The sequence below is a fragment of the Schistocerca piceifrons genome, unplaced genomic scaffold (genome assembly GCF_021461385.2).
Source record: "Schistocerca piceifrons isolate TAMUIC-IGC-003096 unplaced genomic scaffold, iqSchPice1.1 HiC_scaffold_2340, whole genome shotgun sequence".
In the NCBI taxonomy this organism is placed as follows: Eukaryota; Metazoa; Arthropoda; class Insecta; order Orthoptera; family Acrididae; genus Schistocerca; species Schistocerca piceifrons.
This window is the reverse complement of record NW_025728274.1, coordinates 7,365,338-7,389,626: the sequence shown is the minus strand read 5'-3', so window position 1 is coordinate 7,389,626 and position 24,289 is coordinate 7,365,338. Positions and strand designations below refer to the sequence as shown.

Sequence of the window (24,289 nt, the reverse complement as noted above, 5' to 3'; positions counted from 1 at the left end):
AATTTGACTTGATTTTGTAATAACTGAAATAATATTACATAATGACCAGCTACACAAACTGCTGACACTGTAGAATGCAGAAACTTTCGCACAAATTATGCCTTCCACTTCATCTACTCTGCTGAACTGTCTGCATCTGCTAAATGTTGGACACTACAGAAGTCTAGCTGTGTTACTACCCCATTTTTTCTGTGATTTAGTAGACCAAATCTCATCTGTCTCCTAACAGTATCAATCTATTGGAAGTTCAGATAAAATTTACTTAATTTTCTAACGTAACAGTAATAATAAAACTATGGAAAACATTTCTGAGAAAGAACTCATTGCACCTGTCCTGATGAGAATAATTTCTATGCCACTGGACACTCACTGGATTCAGCCCAGATGATCACGCTGCATCATGCCTTGCAGCTATAATCTGGAGTGGACATTTCTGCACTCACATGGACAAGCATCACATTATTTAATATTTTCAGCATGGATCACCAAAAAATATCAAAAGGATGTAGTAGGATAATTCTCTGTCACTTCAGGGTTGACAGGCACATTCTACAGTGTTGCCATGTAACAATCAACATGCTGCTGGAGGAATTAAGTTTCCACAACCACTGCATTTCTTGAATGGCCTAACAATCTAGAAATGCAGATTTTATTTTGAAAATGCAGTGTAAGAGTTGCCAAATTGACAGAAGCCTTAAATATGACAGGTGTAAGAAAATGTGAATAAGCTACCCTAAAACCACAAATTGGAAACAGGGAAATTAACTGGATGGTCCTCCTCCTCATAGCTATCATTGTTTTACTTTTGTTTCAGTTTCTACATAATTAGCATATTCATATGAGACATATCAAGGAGTAGTTGCTAGAATAGACTGTTAGGCATAAATAAGAAAATAACTAATCATTATAATGCAGGGCTCAAAGACCTCAAGTTCTTATTTAAAAAGGAATTCAACCCCCCTACGATGAAACTGCAAGTTACCTGGTTTTTATAATTTTATCAGGAACTTCAACTGCTAGGTATACTTGGGAACTGAAGAAACTCACTCACTATTAAACACCCCCCCCCCCCCCCCCCCCCACACACACACACACACACACACACACACACACACACACACACACACACACACACACACACACACACACAAAATTATTATTGATCTTCCTAATTTTGTAACTAATTATTTTGAGTATTTTGAGCTTTAAAAGCTATATAAAATTTAAGTTTAAATGTCATGTCCTTTGTCATAGGAGGTTTTCACTAATAAAAATGTATACTGGAACATAATTCAAAAATCAAAGTGTTGTCAGCCACATTGCAATTCAAATTTAATTTCGGTCATTGGAAGAATTGCTCAACAGTGTGTGAACAGCATCATCAACATTGTACCCTCCACACACAAAACAACTCCATCCCATTCTAATTAACCACAACAACACACCTAATGCTTCCATCTCTTTGCAGCCACTATGTGAATATGTTCATAGCAGACAGTCACCTCATTTTGGAAGTGATGAACAAGGGTACCCAACTATCACACCATCATACACCTAACACAGCACCAGTACCCCATCCTTCCCCATCCCCATCCTCCATAGTGGATTTCTCTAACTATAATACCACACACAGAAACATATGTGAATTCTTGTGGTCTATCCACTCTAAATAAGATCAACATCTCTGTTTGAAGCTCAAATGTGTCTTGGGACATTGGCATACCATTACACAATTTCCATATCCTTCATCCCTCTGGGTCCTAAGGTCTCTTTTCTATTCCCTGTGAGGTATAACCATCAACTCCTGGTTTCCCTAAGTTTAAAACAGCTCCTACATTTGTTTAGGATCTATGCATTATTGCCAATCAATCACTCCAGTGGGTATAATGTTATTGTCATCTTGTATCACCCAGAGACCTTTGCATCTAGCAGCACTTCTCTGCAAACCTCAAATAATCTCCTCATTGTGGATATTAGAACAGTTCACTTGACATCATGGGAAACCCTCACATTAACTTCAGGACAGGTGACAAGTGTAGTGTTTTATGATTAACTGCTCTATACAAATGTAGGCAGGCAGCTTGTGTACCCTCAGCTCAAAGCTTGCTTAATTCATTGAAGCTCTCACAGCCTGTTCCACTGTTAAGAGCAGTCACTTATAAACTATGAACAATAAACTAATTAGGAAGCATTCCTTTTCCACCCACTCATTACTGTAGGCATGTAGACAAAATCTTAGGCAGTATCTTGATATTTTAACTTCTTGGCAGATTAAGAATGTGTATTAGACTGAGACTTGACCTTGGGACATATGCCTGCCCTAGCAAAAATAAAGCTCGTGAGTCGTGCTTGGCTAGCTCTGTCAGTAGAGCATTTGCCCATGAAAGGCAAGTTCAAGCCTTTGTCCGGCACACAGTTTACATGTTCCAGGAAGTTTCATACCAGCACACACATTGATGTAGAGTGCAAATTTCGTTCTGGTAGCTCAATATTCCCAACAGAATCAACTACAGCTACTTACACAATACCCTACATCATGCTTTCCATGGGACTTGTGAACTGTTGTCAGTTTTATATGTTACACAAGTAACTGTTAGTTGTAACACTGTAGTTTTGGCCCAAAAACAGTGCACACTCAGTATTTCAACATTTTTTGACTCCATTCCAAATCCTTCAGAATTCCAGTGTCATGAAACTGTTCTGCCATTTACAGTTAATTCAGTGGGTATAAGATATGAAACAACAGAAAACCATTGTAGGCTACTTGGGACAGCACATTCATGGCTTCCTAGTAGTAGTTGCATATTTACTCATTCTATAGTTGTTCACCTATTCTAGCATGTACTGCTTTATCATTAAAGTGATAAATCACCAGAAATGGTTGCAGATTTCTAGTTAATGTTATCAGCTGTTCTAACATGTTCTCCTCCTCCTCTGAAAATTACATGAACAGCACATGACAAAAAATGCTTCCAGCCTTCCAACTCACCGTTAAAGAAGGTGAAAATAATTGACAAAGCAGTTTCTGAGAACTAACAGATAACAACATCACTATTGTCATAGTACTAACTACAGAATTTTGGTGCATACCACTGTTCACCTGTTGAGTATCAAAAGTTGTCTTATTAGTCTGTACAAAACAGAGCAAACTCTCATATTTTCTTAAGACTGTGTTACCTAATTTCATTCTGGATCTTTTGATTTGCACTAGCAAAGAGGAAAACAATTGGCATTACATATACCACTTTTGCAGATGTATTTGGCCTTATGGCAACAGTTTAATTCATATTAACAAGCACGATATCACAGAGCTACTGAGATATCAATACTAGAAACATTTTCTCACTGTCGTAGAAGCAGTTATGGTAGAAGAATAACAGCTTGCTAACAAAATGAAAGATGAAAGAAATTCTTATAATTTGTGAGTAAAATGATATCCTTTCATGTGAAATAATAAATTCTCTTACTGTCACTTATTATGCAAAAATTGCGCAGAAAATTTCACCAAGTTTACAGAAGTAGCTAATTAATTTGAAGAATGATTCACCTCCAGTCTCAAAAGTAAGTCAACAATAACTGACTTGCCAAACAACTTAGAGATGTTTCCAAAGTCTCAGCTTTTCCAATGGCAGGAACGTATTGTAGTATGATTGTATGGTTAGTTGGTCAGTTGGTCAGTTGGTCGCTTAAAGAGACCTGCATACTAGGTCTTCAGGCCATTTTCCTCAAACAGGATGACAGACTTTTTTTGCACGCATTCTATTTAGTGACGAAGCGTCATTCACCAACAGTGGTAATGTAACCTGGCATAATATGCACTATTGGGCAACAGATAATCCACGATGGCTGCGACCTTGGCGGTTTAATGTATGGTGCGTAATTATGGGAGGAAGGATAATTGGCCTCCATTTTATCGAGGAAGGGGGGGGGGGGACGGCGGCGAGGAAGGGGGGGGGGGGACGGCGGCGAGGAAGGGGGGGGGGGACGGCGGCGAGGAAGGGGGGGGGGGACGGCGGCGAGGAAGGGGGGGGGGGACGGCGGCGAGGAAGGGGGGGGGGGACGGCGGCGAGGAAGGGGGGGGGGGACGGCGGCGAGGAAGGGGGAGTGTGCGGACGAGGAGTGTGCGGACGAGGAGTGGCAGGACGAGGAGTGTGCGGACGAGGAGTGGCAGGACGAGGAGTGGCAGGACGAGGAGTGGCAGGACGAGGAGTGGCAGGACGAGGAGTGGCAGGACGAGGAGGGGCAGGACGAGGAGGGGCAGGACGAGGAGGGGCAGGACGAGGAGGGGCAGGACGAGGAGGGGCAGGACGAGGAGGGGCAGGACGAGGAGGGGCAGGACGAGGAGGGGCAGGACGAGGAGGGGCAGGACGAGGAGGGGCAGGACGAGGAGGGGCAGGACGAGGAGGGGCAGGACGAGGAGGGGCAGGACGAGGAGGGGCAGGACGAGGAGGGGCAGGACGAGGAGGGGCAGGACGAGGAGGGGCAGGACGAGGAGGGGCAGGACGAGGAGGGGCAGGACGAGGAGGGGCAGGACGAGGAGGGGCAGGACGAGGAGGGGCAGGACGAGGAGGGGCAGGACGAGGAGGGGCAGGACGAGGAGGGGCAGGACGAGGAGGGGCAGGACGAGGAGGGGCAGGACGAGGAGGGGCAGGACGAGGAGGGGCAGGACGAGGAGGGGCAGGACGAGGAGGGGCAGGACGAGGAGGGGCAGGACGAGGAGGGGCAGGACGAGGAGGGGCAGGACGAGGAGGGGCAGGACGAGGAGGGGCAGGACGAGGAGGGGCAGGACGAGGAGGGGCAGGACGAGGAGGGGCAGGACGAGGAGGGGCAGGACGAGGAGGGGCAGGACGAGGAGGGGCAGGACGAGGAGGGGCAGGACGAGGAGGGGCAGGACGAGGAGGGGCAGGACGAGGAGGGGCAGGACGAGGAGGGGCAGGACGAGGAGGGGCAGGACGAGGAGGGGCAGGACGAGGAGGGGCAGGACGAGGAGGGGCAGGACGAGGAGGGGCAGGACGAGGAGGGGCAGGACGAGGAGGGGCAGGACGAGGAGGGGCAGGACGAGGAGGGGCAGGACGAGGAGGGGCAGGACGAGGAGGGGCAGGACGAGGAGGGGCAGGACGAGGAGGGGCAGGACGAGGAGGGGCAGGACGAGGAGGGGCAGGACGAGGAGGGGCAGGACGAGGAGGGGCAGGACGAGGAGGGGCAGGACGAGGAGGGGCAGGACGAGGAGGGGCAGGACGAGGAGGGGCAGGACGAGGAGGGGCAGGACGAGGAGGGGCAGGACGAGGAGGGGCAGGACGAGGAGGGGCAGGACGAGGAGGGGCAGGACGAGGAGGGGCAGGACGAGGAGGGGCAGGACGAGGAGGGGCAGGACGAGGAGGGGCAGGACGAGGAGGGGCAGGACGAGGAGGGGCAGGACGAGGAGGGGCAGGACGAGGAGGGGCAGGACGAGGAGGGGCAGGACGAGGAGGGGCAGGACGAGGAGGGGCAGGACGAGGAGGGGCAGGACGAGGAGGGGCAGGACGAGGAGGGGCAGGACGAGGAGGGGCAGGACGAGGAGGGGCAGGACGAGGAGGGGCAGGACGAGGAGGGGCAGGACGAGGAGGGGCAGGACGAGGAGGGGCAGGACGAGGAGGGGCAGGACGAGGAGGGGCAGGACGAGGAGGGGCAGGACGAGGAGGGGCAGGACGAGGAGGGGCAGGACGAGGAGGGGCAGGACGAGGAGGGGCAGGACGAGGAGGGGCAGGACGAGGAGGGGCAGGACGAGGAGGGGCAGGACGAGGAGGGGCAGGACGAGGAGGGGCAGGACGAGGAGGGGCAGGACGAGGAGGGGCAGGACGAGGAGGGGCAGGACGAGGAGGGGCAGGACGAGGAGGGGCAGGACGAGGAGGGGCAGGACGAGGAGGGGCAGGACGAGGAGGGGCAGGACGAGGAGGGGCAGGACGAGGAGGGGCAGGACGAGGAGGGGCAGGACGAGGAGGGGCAGGACGAGGAGGGGCAGGACGAGGAGGGGCAGGACGAGGAGGGGCAGGACGAGGAGGGGCAGGACGAGGAGGGGCAGGACGAGGAGGGGCAGGACGAGGAGGGGCAGGACGAGGAGGGGCAGGACGAGGAGGGGCAGGACGAGGAGGGGCAGGACGAGGAGGGGCAGGACGAGGAGGGGCAGGACGAGGAGGGGCAGGACGAGGAGGGGCAGGACGAGGAGGGGCAGGACGAGGAGGGGCAGGACGAGGAGGGGCAGGACGAGGAGGGGCAGGACGAGGAGGGGCAGGACGAGGAGGGGCAGGACGAGGAGGGGCAGGACGAGGAGGGGCAGGACGAGGAGGGGCAGGACGAGGAGGGGCAGGACGAGGAGGGGCAGGACGAGGAGGGGCAGGACGAGGAGGGGCAGGACGAGGAGGGGCAGGACGAGGAGGGGCAGGATGAGGAGGGGCAGGATGAGGAGGGGCAGGATGAGGAAGTTTCATACCAGCACACACTCTGCAGCACAGTGAAAATCTCATTCTGTAAACATCCCAGGCATGTTCTCCAAGGCAGGGGAAGAAGTATGGCAAGAGGATATACAAGCAGCATAAGAGGGAAGAGATATTGCAAAGGCTGGTGCCTTATGGTAGTAAAGCGTGAACTCACTGAAGAGCTACGATCCCCGTGAGGTAACTCTAGGAAGTGACAGTAGTACCCATTACAGTTCCATTGAATAAGCACAACATGGGTATCCAAATGGGAGTGAATTACGTGGAACCAATTACACCAGTGGGTCACCATCCACCACCAAAGGCTTCGGCGTGAGATCCATAAATAAGAGGCCCAATTCACAATGTGAGTGGGAAGATGACACCCTCAGGGGCACTAGGGACTTTTGTCCTGGGACTCCTCCTCCTCCACCTCCTCCTCCTCCTCCTCCTCCTCAAGATGAGGATGGTGGGGCACTGAGGTAGAGCAGGATTCTACAAGATCCACAATTGAAAGACACTGGTAGGACTTTGGGGCATACAGATTTGTGTCATGTGGTTGTGTTGTGGCAGCAAGTCTCTTGCCTGAGACGCACCACAGGGGAGTGTTTCTGGGAGGGAGCCTCATTACCAGCGGTTGCCAAAGAAGGGGCCACTACTTCAGCTGGGGTTAGGAAGAGGAGAGAGTAAATGGCGACAATTGGTGGGCAAGGAAGAGGGAGGCGAAGAAAGGATGTAACTGTGTCAAAAGTAGATGTCATTGACACTGAATGATGATCAAATTTCTGATGAGCTTCAGTGTAAGGAACAGTCCAGCAACTTATCTCCTTTTCTTTCTTGTACGCCGGGGAATCAGGTGGGTGTGAAGACTGATGGTCCTGACAACACACACAGCTGGTGGAATTCAGGCTCCCCTCATGAGGTGGGTGCCCTCTGTCACCACATGGACAATCTGCTATACATCAAGAAGATGTGTGCCCAGAAAGCAAGCACACAAAGGACTTCAGGGGTGGGGAATGTGTGGCATCACATCACACCAGTAACACATAACTTTGACCTGCTCTGGGAGGTTATCTCCCTCAAATGCCAGAAGAAAGGAGGTGATTGGTGTGATTGTCCTTATGACCTTCGTGCACAAAATGAATGCCCTGACATTCAAGATTGCCCCAGAGTTCCTTACCAGTCGGAAAGATAATGTCCATATGAGAAACGACTTTCTGAACCATATTCAGAGACTGCTGATGTGTAACGGACACTGGGATGTTTCCAAGATGATAACAAGCATGAAGAGCTGCAGACTGAGCAGCAGTGGTAGTATTGATCGACAGTGAACTTAACTGCGGTGTACTGAGAAATTCCAGTTCGCCAATCTTGTCTCCAATATTACCTCAAACGATAATGGCTTTGTGGTGGTGGGTGCATCCTTGTCCTTCCTAATGCAGATCAGGTATTGGGGAAAGTGTGTCACCACAACTCAGCGAACCTGGCCCCCCTCACAGAGTGTACCCAGGGAAGTGAAGGCTGCAGAGTGTTATGAAGTAGTGGTCAATGATCTTTTACCTCTACAAGAGACAGCCACAGGAGAATGGCCAGAGTTTTGGAGCTTGATATGTTTCATATGGATATCATCTGCCCTGATACCACCCTATGATCAAGGTCCCTCCCCATTGGCACCACCCAGGCACACAGTGGCCTTTGCTGGAAGTTCTGATGCACCAGAATGACAAGCAACCGCTCCTATGCACACACAGAGAGGCAAAAGCTCTGGTATCACAAGTGTAATCCCTGTGTACTCAGGTGAGTACATAACAGCCCTACCACACAGGCTGGCTGCACATACTTGTGACCTAGGGAGTGGAGGGGTGCTGTGGCAAGGAAGGAAGAGGTGAAGGATGGGTGGAGAGGAATCGAGACTATAGACTCAAGGGAGGGAGTTGTTCCGAATGGTTCACACTACAGACAGAAAATTTAGAAGTCAAGGTCAAACTCCCAAAGAGGGACCAAAAAGGGAGGATGAAAATGAAGGGGCAAGGGAAATAAAACAAGAAATACAAGAATCAATTGAACACCCAGATCAACATAACGAACAGCTCAGAGGATAGGCAAAGGCGCTGGTGAAGGAGCAAGGATAGGGGAGAGGGGGGCACTGTGAAGGAAATGCAGCCCAGGACCCAATGGTTGCCACCACCACAAACTCACAGAAGAATGTGAGGCCCCCTGGAGAAAAGGGAGAATAACTTTTCCTATGAACCCAACATAAAGCATTTATTTAGGAGCAAGTCGGCTTCAGAAATTTATGATGTGATGTTTTCCCATCAGCTTTGCAGATGAAGGTGCTAGGTTAATATGCAGTGATCCCCTTTTGGCTATGACATAATGGTTGTCTATAATTCGTTTTCATCTTGACCAGAACTTCATGTCTAATATGATTAACATGTTATTTCTAGCATATGTTCCTGGTCATATGCTACCAGTCACTGAGTTAGTATGTAGCTCATTTTCTTTGACTGAAGTGGAAAATGCTCAGGGATCATCATCTTAACAATAAAATGTCATTTGACAAATCCATGGAGTAACTGATTTCATTACCAAAATTAACTAAGCAATGGCGCACAGTCAGTCATTTGTAATGTCCACATATTGGCCTATGCACTGAATTTGATAATTTTATTGAATCTGAATTTTGAAAATATAACTGCAAAGGTCGACAATTAACTTCAAAATTACACTTACATTTTATTGAAAGTGATTGGTTACACACAGCCTGAAAAACTTTTGCCTCATGACTAACGGAGCAGGAACATACACTGCAAAGTAGTTAACTTTCACTAACATTTTCCACACACAGGGATTTTACTTTTAATTCTGTGTTCTCAAGACAGCCACTAAAAATTTTAGCATTTCCCCATCTTGGAAAGTTTATTTTTGAAACTGAACAGAGTGTCACAGCAGCAGTTCTGTTACTACAGTAAAATTATTATCACAGGAATATTTGATACTACTAACAGTAGCACAATATATTTAATAAATTCTAAAAATTGGGAAGTAGCTATCTGAATGTTCAGAACTCCCGAGGTTAAATTTTACAGAATCTTATGACTGTAATAGCGATGAGTGGCAGGTGTAATAGGTCAACCAATAGGAATACATGTGTGCAAAAGTTCTTAGGGGGAGGAATGAAAATCATGTCAAGTCATCAGTAAAGCAGGCAGTGAACTTCTGTTTATTTATGGAATACTGGGGAAATAAAATCCATCTACAACGTGTATGAGAGACATACCAAATATGACTAACAGGGAACATCAAATACATACAGAACAGGTTGGAACAAATTGTCGCAAGTTTGACTCAAGGGAGAGAGCCAAAGAGAAACTGAAGAAAGTCAACTGGCAGACACTAAGACACAGACTACCACCAGAAGGTCCACTAACAAAGTTTCTTTAAATCATGGCTCCAGAAGTGTTCTACAACCCTCTTCGTATTGCTGCTGTAGGAATTACAAGGAATGAGCATTGTTCTCGTACTCCATACGTGAATGGAATGGGAAAAAATAACACTAGTAACTGGTACAGTTGTATGTACCTACTGTCGTGCACATCACAAAGCTTTGCAGATTGTGGATGTAGACATATTTATACATTCCAAAAAGTTAAATGAATGTACACTAACACAAACTTGGAAACAAAAGTGAATAGTTTTTCCTTTTGCTCTGTTTGGAAGAATGCAAATTAACAAGCTCCCAAATTTAAAAATATGGCAAATGGTGGTAATGTTAAAAAAAGGCGACTAAAAGTGACAGCAGTGGCAAATTTCCCTTTTATGCCAGTACACCACTGCAAGATGAAGTTCCTGAAGTACAGAATAATGACTTGGGTGCTAACCGTGGACACACTATTGTTATTGATGCTGTCAGTGTCAACAGAGTAGGCACATTACACTGGCTTCAATGACAACATTTCTGTGCTTTTTGATTGCTGCTGTGATGGACATTAGACACAGACACTTGTCTTAGCCCACACCTAATATCTGTATAACTAGAAATCAAAGGAGACCTTTTTTGAGCATTTTTATATAATACATCATCTTGTATTATCTTTCGTGGATGCATACTTTCAGGTAAACACACAGTTTACATACAACCCGTTAGATTTTTTAAAATTTTGACACTAGCTGGTAAAATTTTTTGCTCAGTTTCACTTTAAAATTGATGAATTATGAAAATGTGATCAGTGGAGTTCAAGAACAAATGGTATTAATGCTGAGAGGGAGCAATTCCCTCAAAGTAAGTTTTTTATGAACCACATGCATAAAAAATTGATCCCACTCGTCATGGAATGACAGGTGTCTAGCTCTATCTCTCAGCACACACAAATTAGCCTGTGTGGTAACAGCAATGTGAGGGGTGACAACTTTCCTGGCACTACGTCCGCCAGCTGGGGCACCATCATGATACTGAGCCAAGTCCAGGCTCCACACTGGCCAGCTGACAGATTTAACATTACTGGAGTAAAAACAATGTATAGTCATCCTAGTTACCCTATCAACAAGTTCTGCTGTTTTGTGGGCTGGGGAAATCTGATTCAGTCCATCTACCTCGTGCTGTCAGAGATCCGAATGAAGAACCATTAGTGTTATTTCAGCCAACCCTTTCCATTTTCAGGATGACAATATATTTCAAAGAATGGTTTGTGTGTGTTGCTGCTGCTGCTGCTGCAGACTTCAGTGCAAATGCCAGTTCGATGCTGCTCCCCACACTATACTGTCCCTTGACAGTCCCCTTCATCTCTCAATCTCCTTACAGTAGTCTAGCATCTCACACCCCCTGTTTTTTTATCTGCCACACTTTCTTCCACTAATAAATTTACAATTCCTCTATGTCTCAGGGTGTATCCAATCTATCTATTCCTCTTTTACATCACTACTCTGCAGTTCACAGTTAACTGATTGAAAGAGGGTATGCAGAACCATTTTTGGACTGTTTCCCAATCATTACACTATCAAACAGAATGGAAGAATAATGAACACTTTAATCTCTCTGGACATCTTCACATCTATCTTATTTTATTATTATGATCTTTTGTCCCTACGTATGTGGGGGTTGGCTGGTAACCCAGTTTGTGTATCTTATCCATGACACACAATTCTCAACAAGCTGTCCTTTTCACTTTTTCATTGGCCTCTGTCATTTCTGTCCTATTAAGATTCCATATTACTAAGCAATATTCCAGTAGAGAATTGACAAGTGTGGTGTAGGTAGTATTTATAGTCAACCTGTTGCATCTTCTCAATGTTCTGCCAGTGAAACCCAGACTGCTTCACCTTCCCACAACATTTCATGTTTAACATTTCCAATTTAATTTTGTTAGTAATTGTAATCCCTAAGTACCTTTTCTAAACTTTTTCTTGTTTTCATGCTCCACATCAACACATTGATTCAGTTACAAGTTATCAGAATATACAGTTTGACTGTGATAACTTCATAACCTGCTTTGATCTTTGATGGAAGCACCAATCTACTCAAGATGAAAAAATTACTGCATGTGGGCACTAAACAGGCATCTACTTTTCTCATCACCCAATGGACTCCAACGGCACCCTTATCAGAGGGGTGCATTTCGATTTCTGTCTCAGTCAGACCATTGAGCAACCAAGTGAAAATAATAACATGGGAGGAATTCATTGTTCAATGGACCTCGACATGAACAGCATAGGCATCGAGCAAAGCTGAAAGCAGTTCATGTGCTAGAGTATCAGAAGTAGTTTCCAAAGGCCAAGTGCCACTGAATAAATGAGAGCAGGATTTCACAGGGCCAGCAACTGCATCAACACCTTTCTGAATAACAAACATTTACTGTAGTGGGTGACTGGCAGTCTTCAGAACATGAATCCACGAGGAACTGTAGTGTAGGTTGGAGGGTCTTGGAATTGTTAGCATCCTTCTATTTATGTTTCATAGCCATTGACTGTGAAGATGATTGCCTCACTGCCAGAAAATCCACTGTGATTGCCAGCATCTCTGATGGTGTACTCTTCCTACTGGGTGCCCCCCTTGAGAAGGGGGTTCATACCTCAGGTCACACCTCCCGAACATCTCACAGAGGGATCAATCTGCAATTTGGGAAGGTAGCAGCTCAGGCAGTCACCCTCCAAGGGCCTGGCCTGTTCTAGGGTTACGTGCAAACCCTACCTGGGGCTGTGAATTACACATTACCCCATCATCTGTTATGCATCAGACGCATGGGACAACCTTCAGGAGCACACAGGGAGGAGGAGGAGGAAGTAAAAGTAGAAGTAGAAGTAGAACCTCAAACGCAGAAGCAGGGAAAAGATAGGAGGAGGTCAACAAAGAAAAGCAAAAGAACAAAAAACAGTGCCGAGTATTCTTATTATGACTGCTGAAAATGCATAATACATTTCCAAAACAGCCCAGACATGTTCCCCAAGAGACAGAAATCAGAACTGCTAGAGGATAGGCATGATGCATGGAAGGGAAAAGATGCTGCAAAAGCTGGGGCCCTGTGGCAGTCAAGCACGAACCCACCTGGGATGGCTTGGCCATATTGCTAAGATGGGTAAACGTAAAATGCAGTCAACAACTCATGAGTCAATTGCTAAAATGGCTGGTAACTGAGATGGGAAATGTACATTAGAATTGAAGTGGTTAAAAGACAGGGGATTCAGTCCAAAAATGGTGAACTGTCAATGGTTAATGTCAATGAACACAATGTGGTGGGGGTTCTCCAGTTAACAAAAGGTGATGGCTAAATTGACAGTGCCCTACATGCAACCTAGCTAAAATTATCTCTCAGAAAGGGCCAAGAGGTGGTCAGCCAAGAGGTGGTCAGCCAAGCCACCGGGAGAGGTGTTTTTCCCCAGAGCTTGTTGCCATAAAGGGAAGATGAGAGATGGTTCCAAAGTGACACCACCTGCTAATAGGTGCCGGCATGGAGACGATCAGTTTAGAAGAACTAGTGGGTCATGGTAGGCAGACTGCAGCCTTGGCAGCAGCATCAGCAGCCTTGTTTCCAGTCAGACTGACTTGACCAAGGACCCAGTTAATTGTCACAGTGCCTCCCTCAAGACTGAGCAACTGGACTCTTTCTTGGACCTGTTGAACTGTGTACAACATATGTAGGTTTGGAAGGGCACAGAGAGAATACAAACAGATGATAATTGAAAAGCCTGTGTTGCCGAATGTACAGCATGGCCTGATACAGGCCAAGAGCATGGTTGCAAACACTAAGCATTGCTTTGGAAGCCAATACCAAAAATCTTCAGTGCCAATGATGAAGGCACACCTGAAACACAGTCAGAGTCATCATGTACACATACGTTCTTTCATTAAGTTCCCAGGGATGTTCGAGAGACTTACATCAATATATATAGAATTTGGATTAGTTTCTTTAGAAAGCCAATTAAGTCCAAGGTGAACTTGGACCACCACATGAAGTGAAGGTGGTGAATGGTTCACATCCATCAGAAAATTGGAGGGTAGCATGAAGTTAAGCTGCCAGAGTGAAAGTGAAATGCAGAGGGTAACAGAAGAGAGATGCTTACCAAACTGGCCATCAAAGGAGTCATTGAAGGAGGCATAGAAAGAGTGGCAGAGCATGGAAAACAAATGGCATGTGTGTCTGCTGAGTAGAGCATCATGCCAGTATGACAGCAGTAGTTTGGCAGCTTCTTCATAGGTACTTTCAACCAGGCTAGTTTAAAATGCACCAATGACTGAATGGATTCCATGATGGTGGATTGTATTTAGATGACATAAGGTCACTAGTCTGCGAGGAATGGTAAGAATGGTGCTGTAAGTGCCAGAAGGTAAAACACAGGCCTTTCAACTAGCCAACAATCTGTTAGCAACACGGTAAGGTACATTTTCCTTCATGTGGATTTCCTGGAGAGCCTGCTCATCAAGAGGCACAGGACATTCTTGTGACAAGGCGGCATCATCTCCATTACAATTGATACAGTGGGGAGGAGGAGGTGGGCAATCATCATCCTGAGCATCCCTGCAACAAGTAAAGCATTTTACAGTGTTTTTACAGGAGATTAGAGTGTGGTTTTAATGTTGACATTAGTAACAAAGCATCACGTTTCAAATGTATGATCAGACTGCGATAACTTCAAAAACGGCTTTGATCTTTGATGGAAGCACAACTTTATCAAAAGTGCATAGAAGTAATGTAGCATTAACCATTTATGTTACCTGATGCACTGCAGTGATGCCCTGATCAGAGAGGTAAGTATGGATTTCTCCCTCGGTCAGACCATCAAGTATTCGAGTGCAAAGAACAACTCAAGAAGAGTTGTGTGTTTGGTGGTGCTCAACATGAACAGTATAACGATGGAGAAGAGAAGCTTTATGCAGCTGTTGGGCTTTAAAATCACTATTGGTTTCAAGAAACAAATTATCATTACGTAGACAAAAATCAAGATTTCACAGGGTCAGCAATTACACCAATACCTTTTTGAATAATGAATGGATTAACGGCAGCAAAAAAATGACCACATTCAGTACATGGTATCATGAGAAGCCAAATTGCAACTCAGAGTGCCTTATTTTTCAGCCTCATACCATTCATGTTACATAGAATGAAACTGAGATGAAAGTAAGTGGCACATTGTGAAAAAATTGCCATGGCTGCCAGCATCTCTGATGGCGTGCTCATTCCAACCAAGCAGAACAACATTTTTGGTTCTGTGCCTGATGTCTACTTTTATGGAAGTTGCAACTAATGAATTTCGTCATTCAGATCTATTTTGAAGCTAGACAAATTTTCTCATAAATTCTGACCTTAGAATGGAGGGCAGTATAGGTAAATTAAGATAAGGCAGTATATGACTCAAATTTAGTCAGAAATGACTCAATCTCTGCATCCAGTTTTAAAAAAAATGTTGAATGAGCTGTCAGCATAAGGCAGCTAACACTTATGAATTTCGATAGCTACCTTAGGTTCTGATTTTACCTACTGATGTTCCTACTTTCTTTACACATTATTAAACAGCCTTTAACATTTCCTGAGCCCAGACTCTCACCATTTTATTTTCCACACACCAAACAGTGTGAAACATCTGTGGGAAAACAGATGTGATTGTAATATTATTGAAATAAATAAGGCAGGACTGAATGTTTTTAAATAAATTATTGAAAGCTCTTACACACTAGTACAACTCAAGTCAGCATGCACTATATGTAAGCCCCATATCCCAAAGTCCTTAAATGCAGGACCCTCTGGATTACCCTAGACTGTGAGCTCCACGGACACCTAACAACTTTTCTTTTCCATTTTAGCTTAGACTAGCATGCATCTACCTCAAATCCAATATTCTTTTAGTGCAACTTTTTCCAAAAACACTGAAGTCAGACAGCTGCTCTGAATATCACCCAACACTAATCCAAAAATGGAAACAAAACTGTAGAAATAGATCAAACTCAGTCACTACCATGACACAGGCGCCAACATTATCCTACAGTTGTTTAGTTAAAAATGCCTTAGTCTGAACATGATACTGTAATTTATTTTTGACTTAAAGATGCATTTTGGAGGCAACATTACTGTCTGGGAACGCACTTGGTAAGAGATAAACGAGCTGCCAATGTTCCCAGAAGATAGGTGGTTCACAACAGCTAGACAAATGTATCTCTGTCTCCATCACAGCACCCTCTGCAAGTAATGTAGCATCATTGACCATTGGCCAGAAGTTCCTGCAGTAGATGCTCAATGTCACTACTTCAGGGAGGATCTACATAGTTGCTAGGACACACCGCAACTGTATGATACACTCCCTGCATGCACAACAGTAGGTGAATTAGAAATACTACTTTTCTTTACTGAAATTAGTAATGCCACACTACCTGCAATTCTTTCTTTCCATTTCTTATGAGCCACTTCCAACCCACCCACTTTTTTACGTATCTCCTTGACAGGGTCCAAAGAGAGGCAACATAATTTTCCATATGTACGTGTAATTGAAAGTGGTTTATGACGACTCACAGCAACATTGGAAGTGTTTGCCAGTCACTACAGAAATGATGCAAGGAGTTCCCACATAGTCCCATAGTCCTCACTCACGCTGTGGCCACCTGAATTTCACCGTTGTTGGAATGGGCTTTAGCTCAATGTTAACTAAACCAACAACCTTATGCCAAAGACCAGTAACTGCTTGTCATTGTTCTAATTACACTATTTTATTCCTACCACTGAAGAGCTATAATCACTTATTCATACACAATGCTATCAGAATTATTGCTTTTGGCATGTACAGCAGTAATTTTTTAATATATATCCAAAACAATGTACTGTGTGCATTCCTAGCACACCCTGAAATTGCTGGTTCAAAAGAAATTGATATGAATAGCCCACAAATTCCCCAAAAACAAAACGTTTGTGTGATTAAATTATATTAGCAAACAAGGTAATACATTTGGATGTATGTGAATACAAACAGCACCATATATTCCTGAATGTAAACATCAAATATTCATCACACCTCCTAGTCAGTCAAATCATGCTGCAAAAGCACAAGCACTAATTAGTGTAACTGAGGCCACACTGCAGCGACAGGCATGCAATCCATTCCATATCAACAACAAACCTCCACACAGCTTGTCTGCATTCAGCCAGCCCAGACTCCCCAACTTAGCAACTGCTGTGGACTGCATGGGCGGGAGAAGTTGGGGAATGCCAAAGTCCCGACGGATGGTGGTTGCGAAGCACTGATGTGAGTGCGAACAGCGAGAGCAGCACTGCATTGAGAAAAGGGGGGGGGGAGGGGGCAAGCGAATGCCTCTGCTCCTAGAAGCAAATCAAATACTGTGCCTTTTCCAGGGTTTTTAGGTAAAATGCAATCATTACTTGAGTTTCCCCAAGTTTCCCCACAACAACAAAAATTCTGGAGTCTTCCCTTTTTGCCAGGATGCTGGACACCCTGTTATCAGACAATGAAAGTGCCTCTTTGTGTGCTACCACTTGCAAAAACGTCATTTCAATATCTTGAACTGTTTATTAAGTATGACCTATGCTACTACCTAACAATTCACAATGCACACAAGAGAAACAGGTGTACTGCCCCCGACTGTCCGCCAGATATGAAAAATGGATGAGTTGTCATTCTGTTCTCAATTTCATGTGAAATATGATATCTACATTTCATACACACAGATTTAATCAGTCCTCTATTGAGCAAAGTTAGACCAACAGCCCAAAGTCAAATTTTTTCACTGAACGGCTTTCTTAAAATTGGACGACAAGTAATTGGTAGCAGCGGGAGTGGCATGTCAGTAGAGGTGGCAGCATTACGTGAGAAGTACAGTAACAATGAAGCCATGGTCAGCACAGATTGCAGCGATACACCTGTAGCAGTCTGAGGTTTAAAGCATTGGGATTTGTCAGCTGAATGATGAACAGTTGTATCTGCTTAATTAAAACAACTAAGAACAACAAATCAATACAGGAGATGAAAATTAACTGGTATATAAACTAGCAATAAGTGAAAATAGTTTTATAGGCTTTAGGAAGGAGTACAGATAACTTCTTACGACACTGTTGTGCAGCAGAGTATAATTTTTAGTGTGGTTAGAAAAACTTTAAAGTTGTTCCCCATGCAATGCCAGAAGCCGAGCAGATGTGTCACAGGGCAGGCAGAATTTCAGCAAAAGAGACAGTGCAACCAGTATCACAGAAGCTATCGTAAACCCGAATGGACGTATTGCTCAAGCAAGAGCTGTAGTAAAATGACAACATGGAAACAGAGGCTTATGTCATAATGGTGACTGCACAATATGTTGCAAGAAAGCTTAAACTGGACAAGATACTGGACATTTAGTTGCTGACAGCACATAAAGAGCATCTGCAATGTGAATTGCTCAAGCACTGAAGCAACTGAGATAGCCGATCAAATGAAACACCAGAACAAATCGTGTCATTTATGCCTGACAAGAGCAGAACACGCATGCCCATCCTGCACCAATCCTACCACTAATGAGACAGAGATCTGTTCAATCCCTGCTGTCCTGTTTAGACCAGAGACCTATGTCAGTAGATCACCTCATCTGGTCACCTACGCTCATCTACGTAGCAGCCAGTTCCATCAGGAGCAGCTCGGTCCCTGTGAGATGCAGTAACTACCGAATCGAAACTGGCAGGTTTCTGTGATTGCCATCACCTGGAAGGCCTAACTGTCAGAGCCGGGATGAAGATGATCATTCGCCACCACGTGGGCGAGCCACTGCCACTGTTCGGCTCTGTTCCCATGGCGTACTCTTTCGATACCGGTCTGTCTCTCCCATCTGGAGGCCACAGCAATTCTTTTAAAGGTGTCCAGTATTCCAGGCAGCACCGTAGACACTTTCTCCATTTACAGTCAGTGGTAGGGTCACGGCTGCTCTTGCCACTGTCTCTCAGAAGACACATGCAGCTGGAGTCAGCACAGTTGTGGCCGAGTGCTGACACAGACCAGACGACCAGCCCCATAATGTCACAACTGCCGAGCCGACCCACTACAGACTGTGTGCCGACTGCTGACTAGTATATTCCACAGTGCTTCCACCTGCCCTGCTCACACCAGCTGATCCATCGATGAAGCTTCTGAGGTCCTATTTTGTGGACAACAGATATTCAACATTGTATTACTGTTTCACTTATCTACCACCTGAGTTGCCGAATACATCTACCTGAGGTGACATGTCCGTCTACATTCTGAGCTCCACACTGTTCAACATTGCAACTCCTGCTACACCTAGCAGTGGTGCTAATGGTTGGTGACTGCATCTTTGGTAGGCTTTCATTTTGTGTGCTGTGGGCACAAATATAAGGAGATTCAATCAGACAAATTTGGAAGGAACTTCTGTAAAACCATAGAAGCCTTCTCACCTGTCCTATTTTGAGAGCAAACCTGAGGGATGAAACTTACAGGCTGTAAGATGCCACTATTTTACAATGTATCTGGGCACATGCTGCCTGTACAAAGGCAGTGTCACTTACATGTAGGGTTAGCCATGAACCAAAGCAATGTACCTAATCTAGGTGGGCCATTATAAGGCGCAAAGTTTAGTTTACCTAATGCCTACAGCTGTGTACTTGCAGCACTATGCCTTCCTAATTTTTGTATATGTCAGATGGAGGCTACATAAATGGCAGAAACAATTGTAGCAATGAGGCATGAAGTAGTTTAGGTCTTTAAGTGGCAATTAGCCACATTGTTGGAAAGTTATGTCACATTACAGAGATGGATACCTTACAAACCAGTGGTAGTTGAGCACAATCCAAGTTGAAGGAGGCAAAAACACTTTTGAATGTACCTATCACTTCTGTAAACCCAGTATGAGATAGTCTCTTGACTTTTTCCAGAGGAAGCAACTGAGGATGTGTATGTATTTACTAATGAACAGCTCAACTCTGTCTGCTGTGCTCTGATAGACTGTGGACCTCCAGAGACTGTTTTCATTTAATCGAATTATGTTTTATGTTGTTTTCAGACTGCAACACTGTCCAAGCATTTCATGCAAATTAACACCATATAAGTACAGTCTTTTCAGAATGTACTTTTTATCGAAAGGCATTTCTGGTAGCTCGAGTCTGAAGATTTGTTGATCATGCTTTTTCCATATGAACTTTCATTATGTATCAGCTATTTCTTCATATCTAACCCAGAACTCTAATACCAATATTCATAAACTTAGCCTTAATTATTTTCATCCCCTATTTCACACCCTTAGGAGTGGAATTTCAGCCAATCTTCTCTTAAGCAATGCCTACAGTGCAAGATCCACACCTCCTTCAAATTTAAAGTTTCCATCCTTAGTGGTCTGGGCAGGACAATGATTCAGTCCACTCACTCTGCTCAGTCCAGTCAGTCCGCTCAGTTCATTGCCTTTGATACATAGATATTTGAAGGCTGCTAAATTTGGTCATTGGAAATGCAAAATGTGCTTGCACATCGCTTAGTGATGGTCGATGGGTGGCAGAGCAGCTTGCCTTGAAGGACTAAATCAGGGGCGGGCAGTTAACAGGTGTTCTGCGTGCACACAGGGGCAAGCTGGCCACCCGCTTACCTCCTATCCCCACCATACCTTCAGTCCGCTCCTTCCTCTGCAATGCGTTTTGTTTCCTAGCTTGCTTTATTGATGAAGAAATAAGATTAGTAGGAGTGCTTGAAAGATGTCATGTTTTGAAAGAGTACCTATTACCTATGACACTTTTTATTTAATTATCACAGGCAGAGTGGTACAAAATTTCTACATACAGACAAACACAAACAGTTACTTAAATTTTCATCACTGATGTTTGCTCTTAACTGACACTTACTAATTCAGCAAATGGTTTTCGAGCTCTCGCTATATTAAGCGCAATCTTCTAACTTGCAAGTACTGCTGAGCTATTATTGCTGTCATCCTGAAAAATTGAAAACAGTGCTCCATAAAATGTTATATCAGTTAGACGAGAGACATGACGAAAGGAAGTCGCAGATCTCTCGTGATGACAGCAACTACGACAGATTCATCTAGTATCATCAGATCGCTCTTCTTAAGCTCAATTTCCCCATCTGCTCAGAATCCAACAATAAATTGTACTCATAGTGAAATTTATTATATGGCCTTCAATACTAAACTTCCGCTGACCAGCGAGAATAATGCCACATATTAAACATTTCGAATTTTCACGTTTTTGCACAAAGAAAAAATGATTCTCCCATTACTTTTTAAAAGATAGCAAATCTCCACTTCTCCGTTTCCTTGTTTCACCCTGCATTTTCCGGTTCTTGAAATACAACGTTCACTACGTAGTGGTCGCTTCGCATCAACGTCCACAGCTTAGCCTGGCACTACTCTGCAGCAACCTGCTGGCTGTCGCCAACTGCCCCAGTCGACGATTGCACACGAGCAGCACACGTGCAGTGCTGTGCACTCATGAGCCACGTGCAACGTTTGCCCATCCCTGGACTAAATAAAGCTCAAAAATTTAAACATCTAGTTTTACCAGTGGTACCCTAACACGAAATATGGTTGGTCAAAAAAGCACATTGAGTCAGTAGAATCACTCTCAGGGAGGGTCATAGAAGTAATGTGCAAAACTATTAACCGATTCGGAGTGAGGAAACAATTTTTCTGCAGGAGGCAGAGAAGAGGAAGTTAGATGTGTGTTGATGGGACTTCCAGCTGATAATGAGAAGGGTAAGAATGGGGAACCCTAGCAATGCCACCAACCTTCATATTACAAATGTGTAAGTATGATATAAGGCATGTGATCATCTGAATAGGAGTGTGTGTGGTATGAGTGTTCATTGAATAATTGTTGTTAAGGTCTTTCACAGAAACAAAGACAATATGGGAAACAATCCAAAGAAATTAATTTACTCTAACAAGTGACTGAAGACTGCGGGTCCTTTGTACCAGGATAGACAGCACCCTAAACAATGTCTAGATGTTTGTAAGAGTTCTGGTTCACCCCGTACGATTTCACCATCTATGAACATAGTGGACAATATTTTTCCACTTCAGTTTTATTAGATCATTTGATATCATGATTCTCAACATATATTAAATTCACTGCTAAATAAAAATACACATGGCAAAACTTAAGCCCAATAACCAACAACTTCATCACACAGTGATTAGATCAGATTCAGTTTTCCTTCCATAGCCCCAAAAATGGGGTAATTCTCATGGGTGTGGAAAAAGACAAAGTATGACAAACACAAAACATTTGAATGTTTGATACACCAATCATTTGTCAGGAGATTGTCAAAATATGACAGTACTTTACACTAAATTTGAACTGCTTGTATTTACAAAATTAATGCACTGTCAGCATGAAACATTTCTGCAATTTTAATAGATTTATCATACACAAAATACCTAACAGTGACTGTTGTGATGAAGCGTTAACAACACTGTAATCTGACATTTTTACTTAAGCCCATTTGAAAGTCCCTGTTACGATATTCATCTATAGAGCAGAAAGAGCTGCCTATTCAGGTGCAATTGAATAATCTGTTTAAACTGCTCTTCACTCAGAAACCAAGCTTTCAATGGGAAGATGCAGCAAGACCTCCACCACCCCCTCAGGTAATCAATGAGGGCAAAAAGCTCTACATGAGTGGGATGAATAGATACCACCATCATGGGCAAAACATTAACACCAGGGCAGCCACTTTGGTGCTGTCTACTAGCACTAGAGGTAGTGTGTTAGGAAGATTACAATACCACCACAAAGCAGCCAAATTTGTGCAGTCTGTGAGTAAGTGGCCACAAAAGGTGGGTTCTACACTGGCAATGAGGGGGATCCTCACATCAGAACGTGGCAAAGAATCAGCTTCCAGCAATCTATGACATATAAATGGCTAAAGGTGGAGTTCTACAACTCAAACTTCCAGAATTGGCATACTGGTGGCCAGGTTGGCCAACTGGTCAGTTTGTTTATTTCTAAAAATCCCAAAATGACTGGGTGTCCAAGTTAAAACAACTGGCCATCCACCTTGATGTAGCTCCGAGACGAGATTCTGGATAGCCATAATTAGCAGGTGAGGAGATTAGTACTATTCTATAGCCTTAAGGCTGCACAGGGAGTTGCTGCAGATTAGGATACTTTTGCCAGTGCAAGAATGAATACAGCTAAGGGCTAGTTTAGCAGCCGTTAAAGCAGCAGTGAACACACAACAGCAATTTGGAAGAGAATATAGTTCATTACACTGTGCATTTGTATTTGCAAAGCAGCTTTGTCAGCTGTTGAGCCATCAGTGAATACCACGTCCAAGCTGTGATATGTCTTAAGGCCAGTCAAGAACAGGCAGCCAAAAATCATGGGTCGAAAAGAATCTTTTGGACAAAAGGAGACAGACAAATCAGAGTTCTGGGTACAAGCCATGGGGGCAGATGCTATGTCTCCCTGATCAGATCAAACAGTGGAGGCAGTGGCAGTTATGGGAGTTGGAACTCCCTTCTAGGGGAAATGACAGAGCAGTTGGGGTGTTCAGGGAAGTTATGAATGCATATAATGTAATTCAGTAGCTGTTTTTGTTGTCTGACAGGTAATGGAGAGAGTCCAGCCTTGGCCAGTAGGCTGTTCACTGAGCTATTTTGAAAGGCTCCCGATGAGGGTCCAGTATCTGCAATGCTGAGAGTGTTACTGAACCACATGCAAGGCTTCCATAATTAAGATGGAAAGAAACGGTTTTGTACGTATGTGAAACCATACAGCCCTCTGCTACCAAACTAATATTACTGAGCCAGTGGAATGGACTGAAGTGTAGCCAGCACTTTTGCTTAAGTTGGAGAATGTGGGAAGCCACACCAACCACAAATCACAGAACAATACCAAAAAGTGGTGCACCTGAACCAAACGGCCCGCCGCGCACCCAAAACGGCCCGCCGCGCACCCAAAACGGCCCGCCGCGCACCCAAAACGGCCCGCCGCGCACCCAAAACGGCCCGCCGCGCACCCAAAACGGCCCGCCGCGCACCCAAAACGGCCCGCCGCGCACCCAAAACGGCCCGCCGCGCACCCAAAACGGCCCGCCGCGCACCCAAAACGGCCCGCCGCGCACCCAAAACGGCCCGCCGCGCACCCAAAACGGCCCGCCGCGCACCCAAAACGGCCCGCCGCGCACCCAAAACGGCCCGCCGCGCACCCAAAACGGCCCGCCGCGCACCCAAAACGGCCCGCCGCGCACCCAAAACGGCCCGCCGCGCACCCAAAACGGCCCGCCGCGCACCCAAAACGGCCCGCCGCGCACCCAAAACGGCCCGCCGCGCACCCAAAACGGCCCGCCGCGCACCCAAAACGGCCCGCCGCGCACCCAAAACGGCCCGCCGCGCACCCAAAACGGCCCGCCGC

The 24,289-nt window shown here is 45.4% G+C and overlaps 1 protein-coding gene across 1 annotated transcript in view; it reads left to right on the top strand.

Annotated features, from left to right (window-relative positions):
- LOC124742870 (spore wall protein 2-like) overlaps window positions 1–22,785 on the top strand; it is a 66,285-nt gene extending 43,500 nt beyond the window's left edge. The window contains exons 2-3 of the mRNA XM_047248815.1: window positions 4,136–6,460; window positions 22,471–22,785. Coding sequence (XP_047104771.1) covers window positions 4,136–6,460; window positions 22,471–22,785 — 2,640 coding nt within the window. The remainder of the gene's footprint in view (window positions 1–4,135; window positions 6,461–22,470) is intronic.
- Window positions 22,786–24,289: the final 1,504 nt, after the last annotated feature.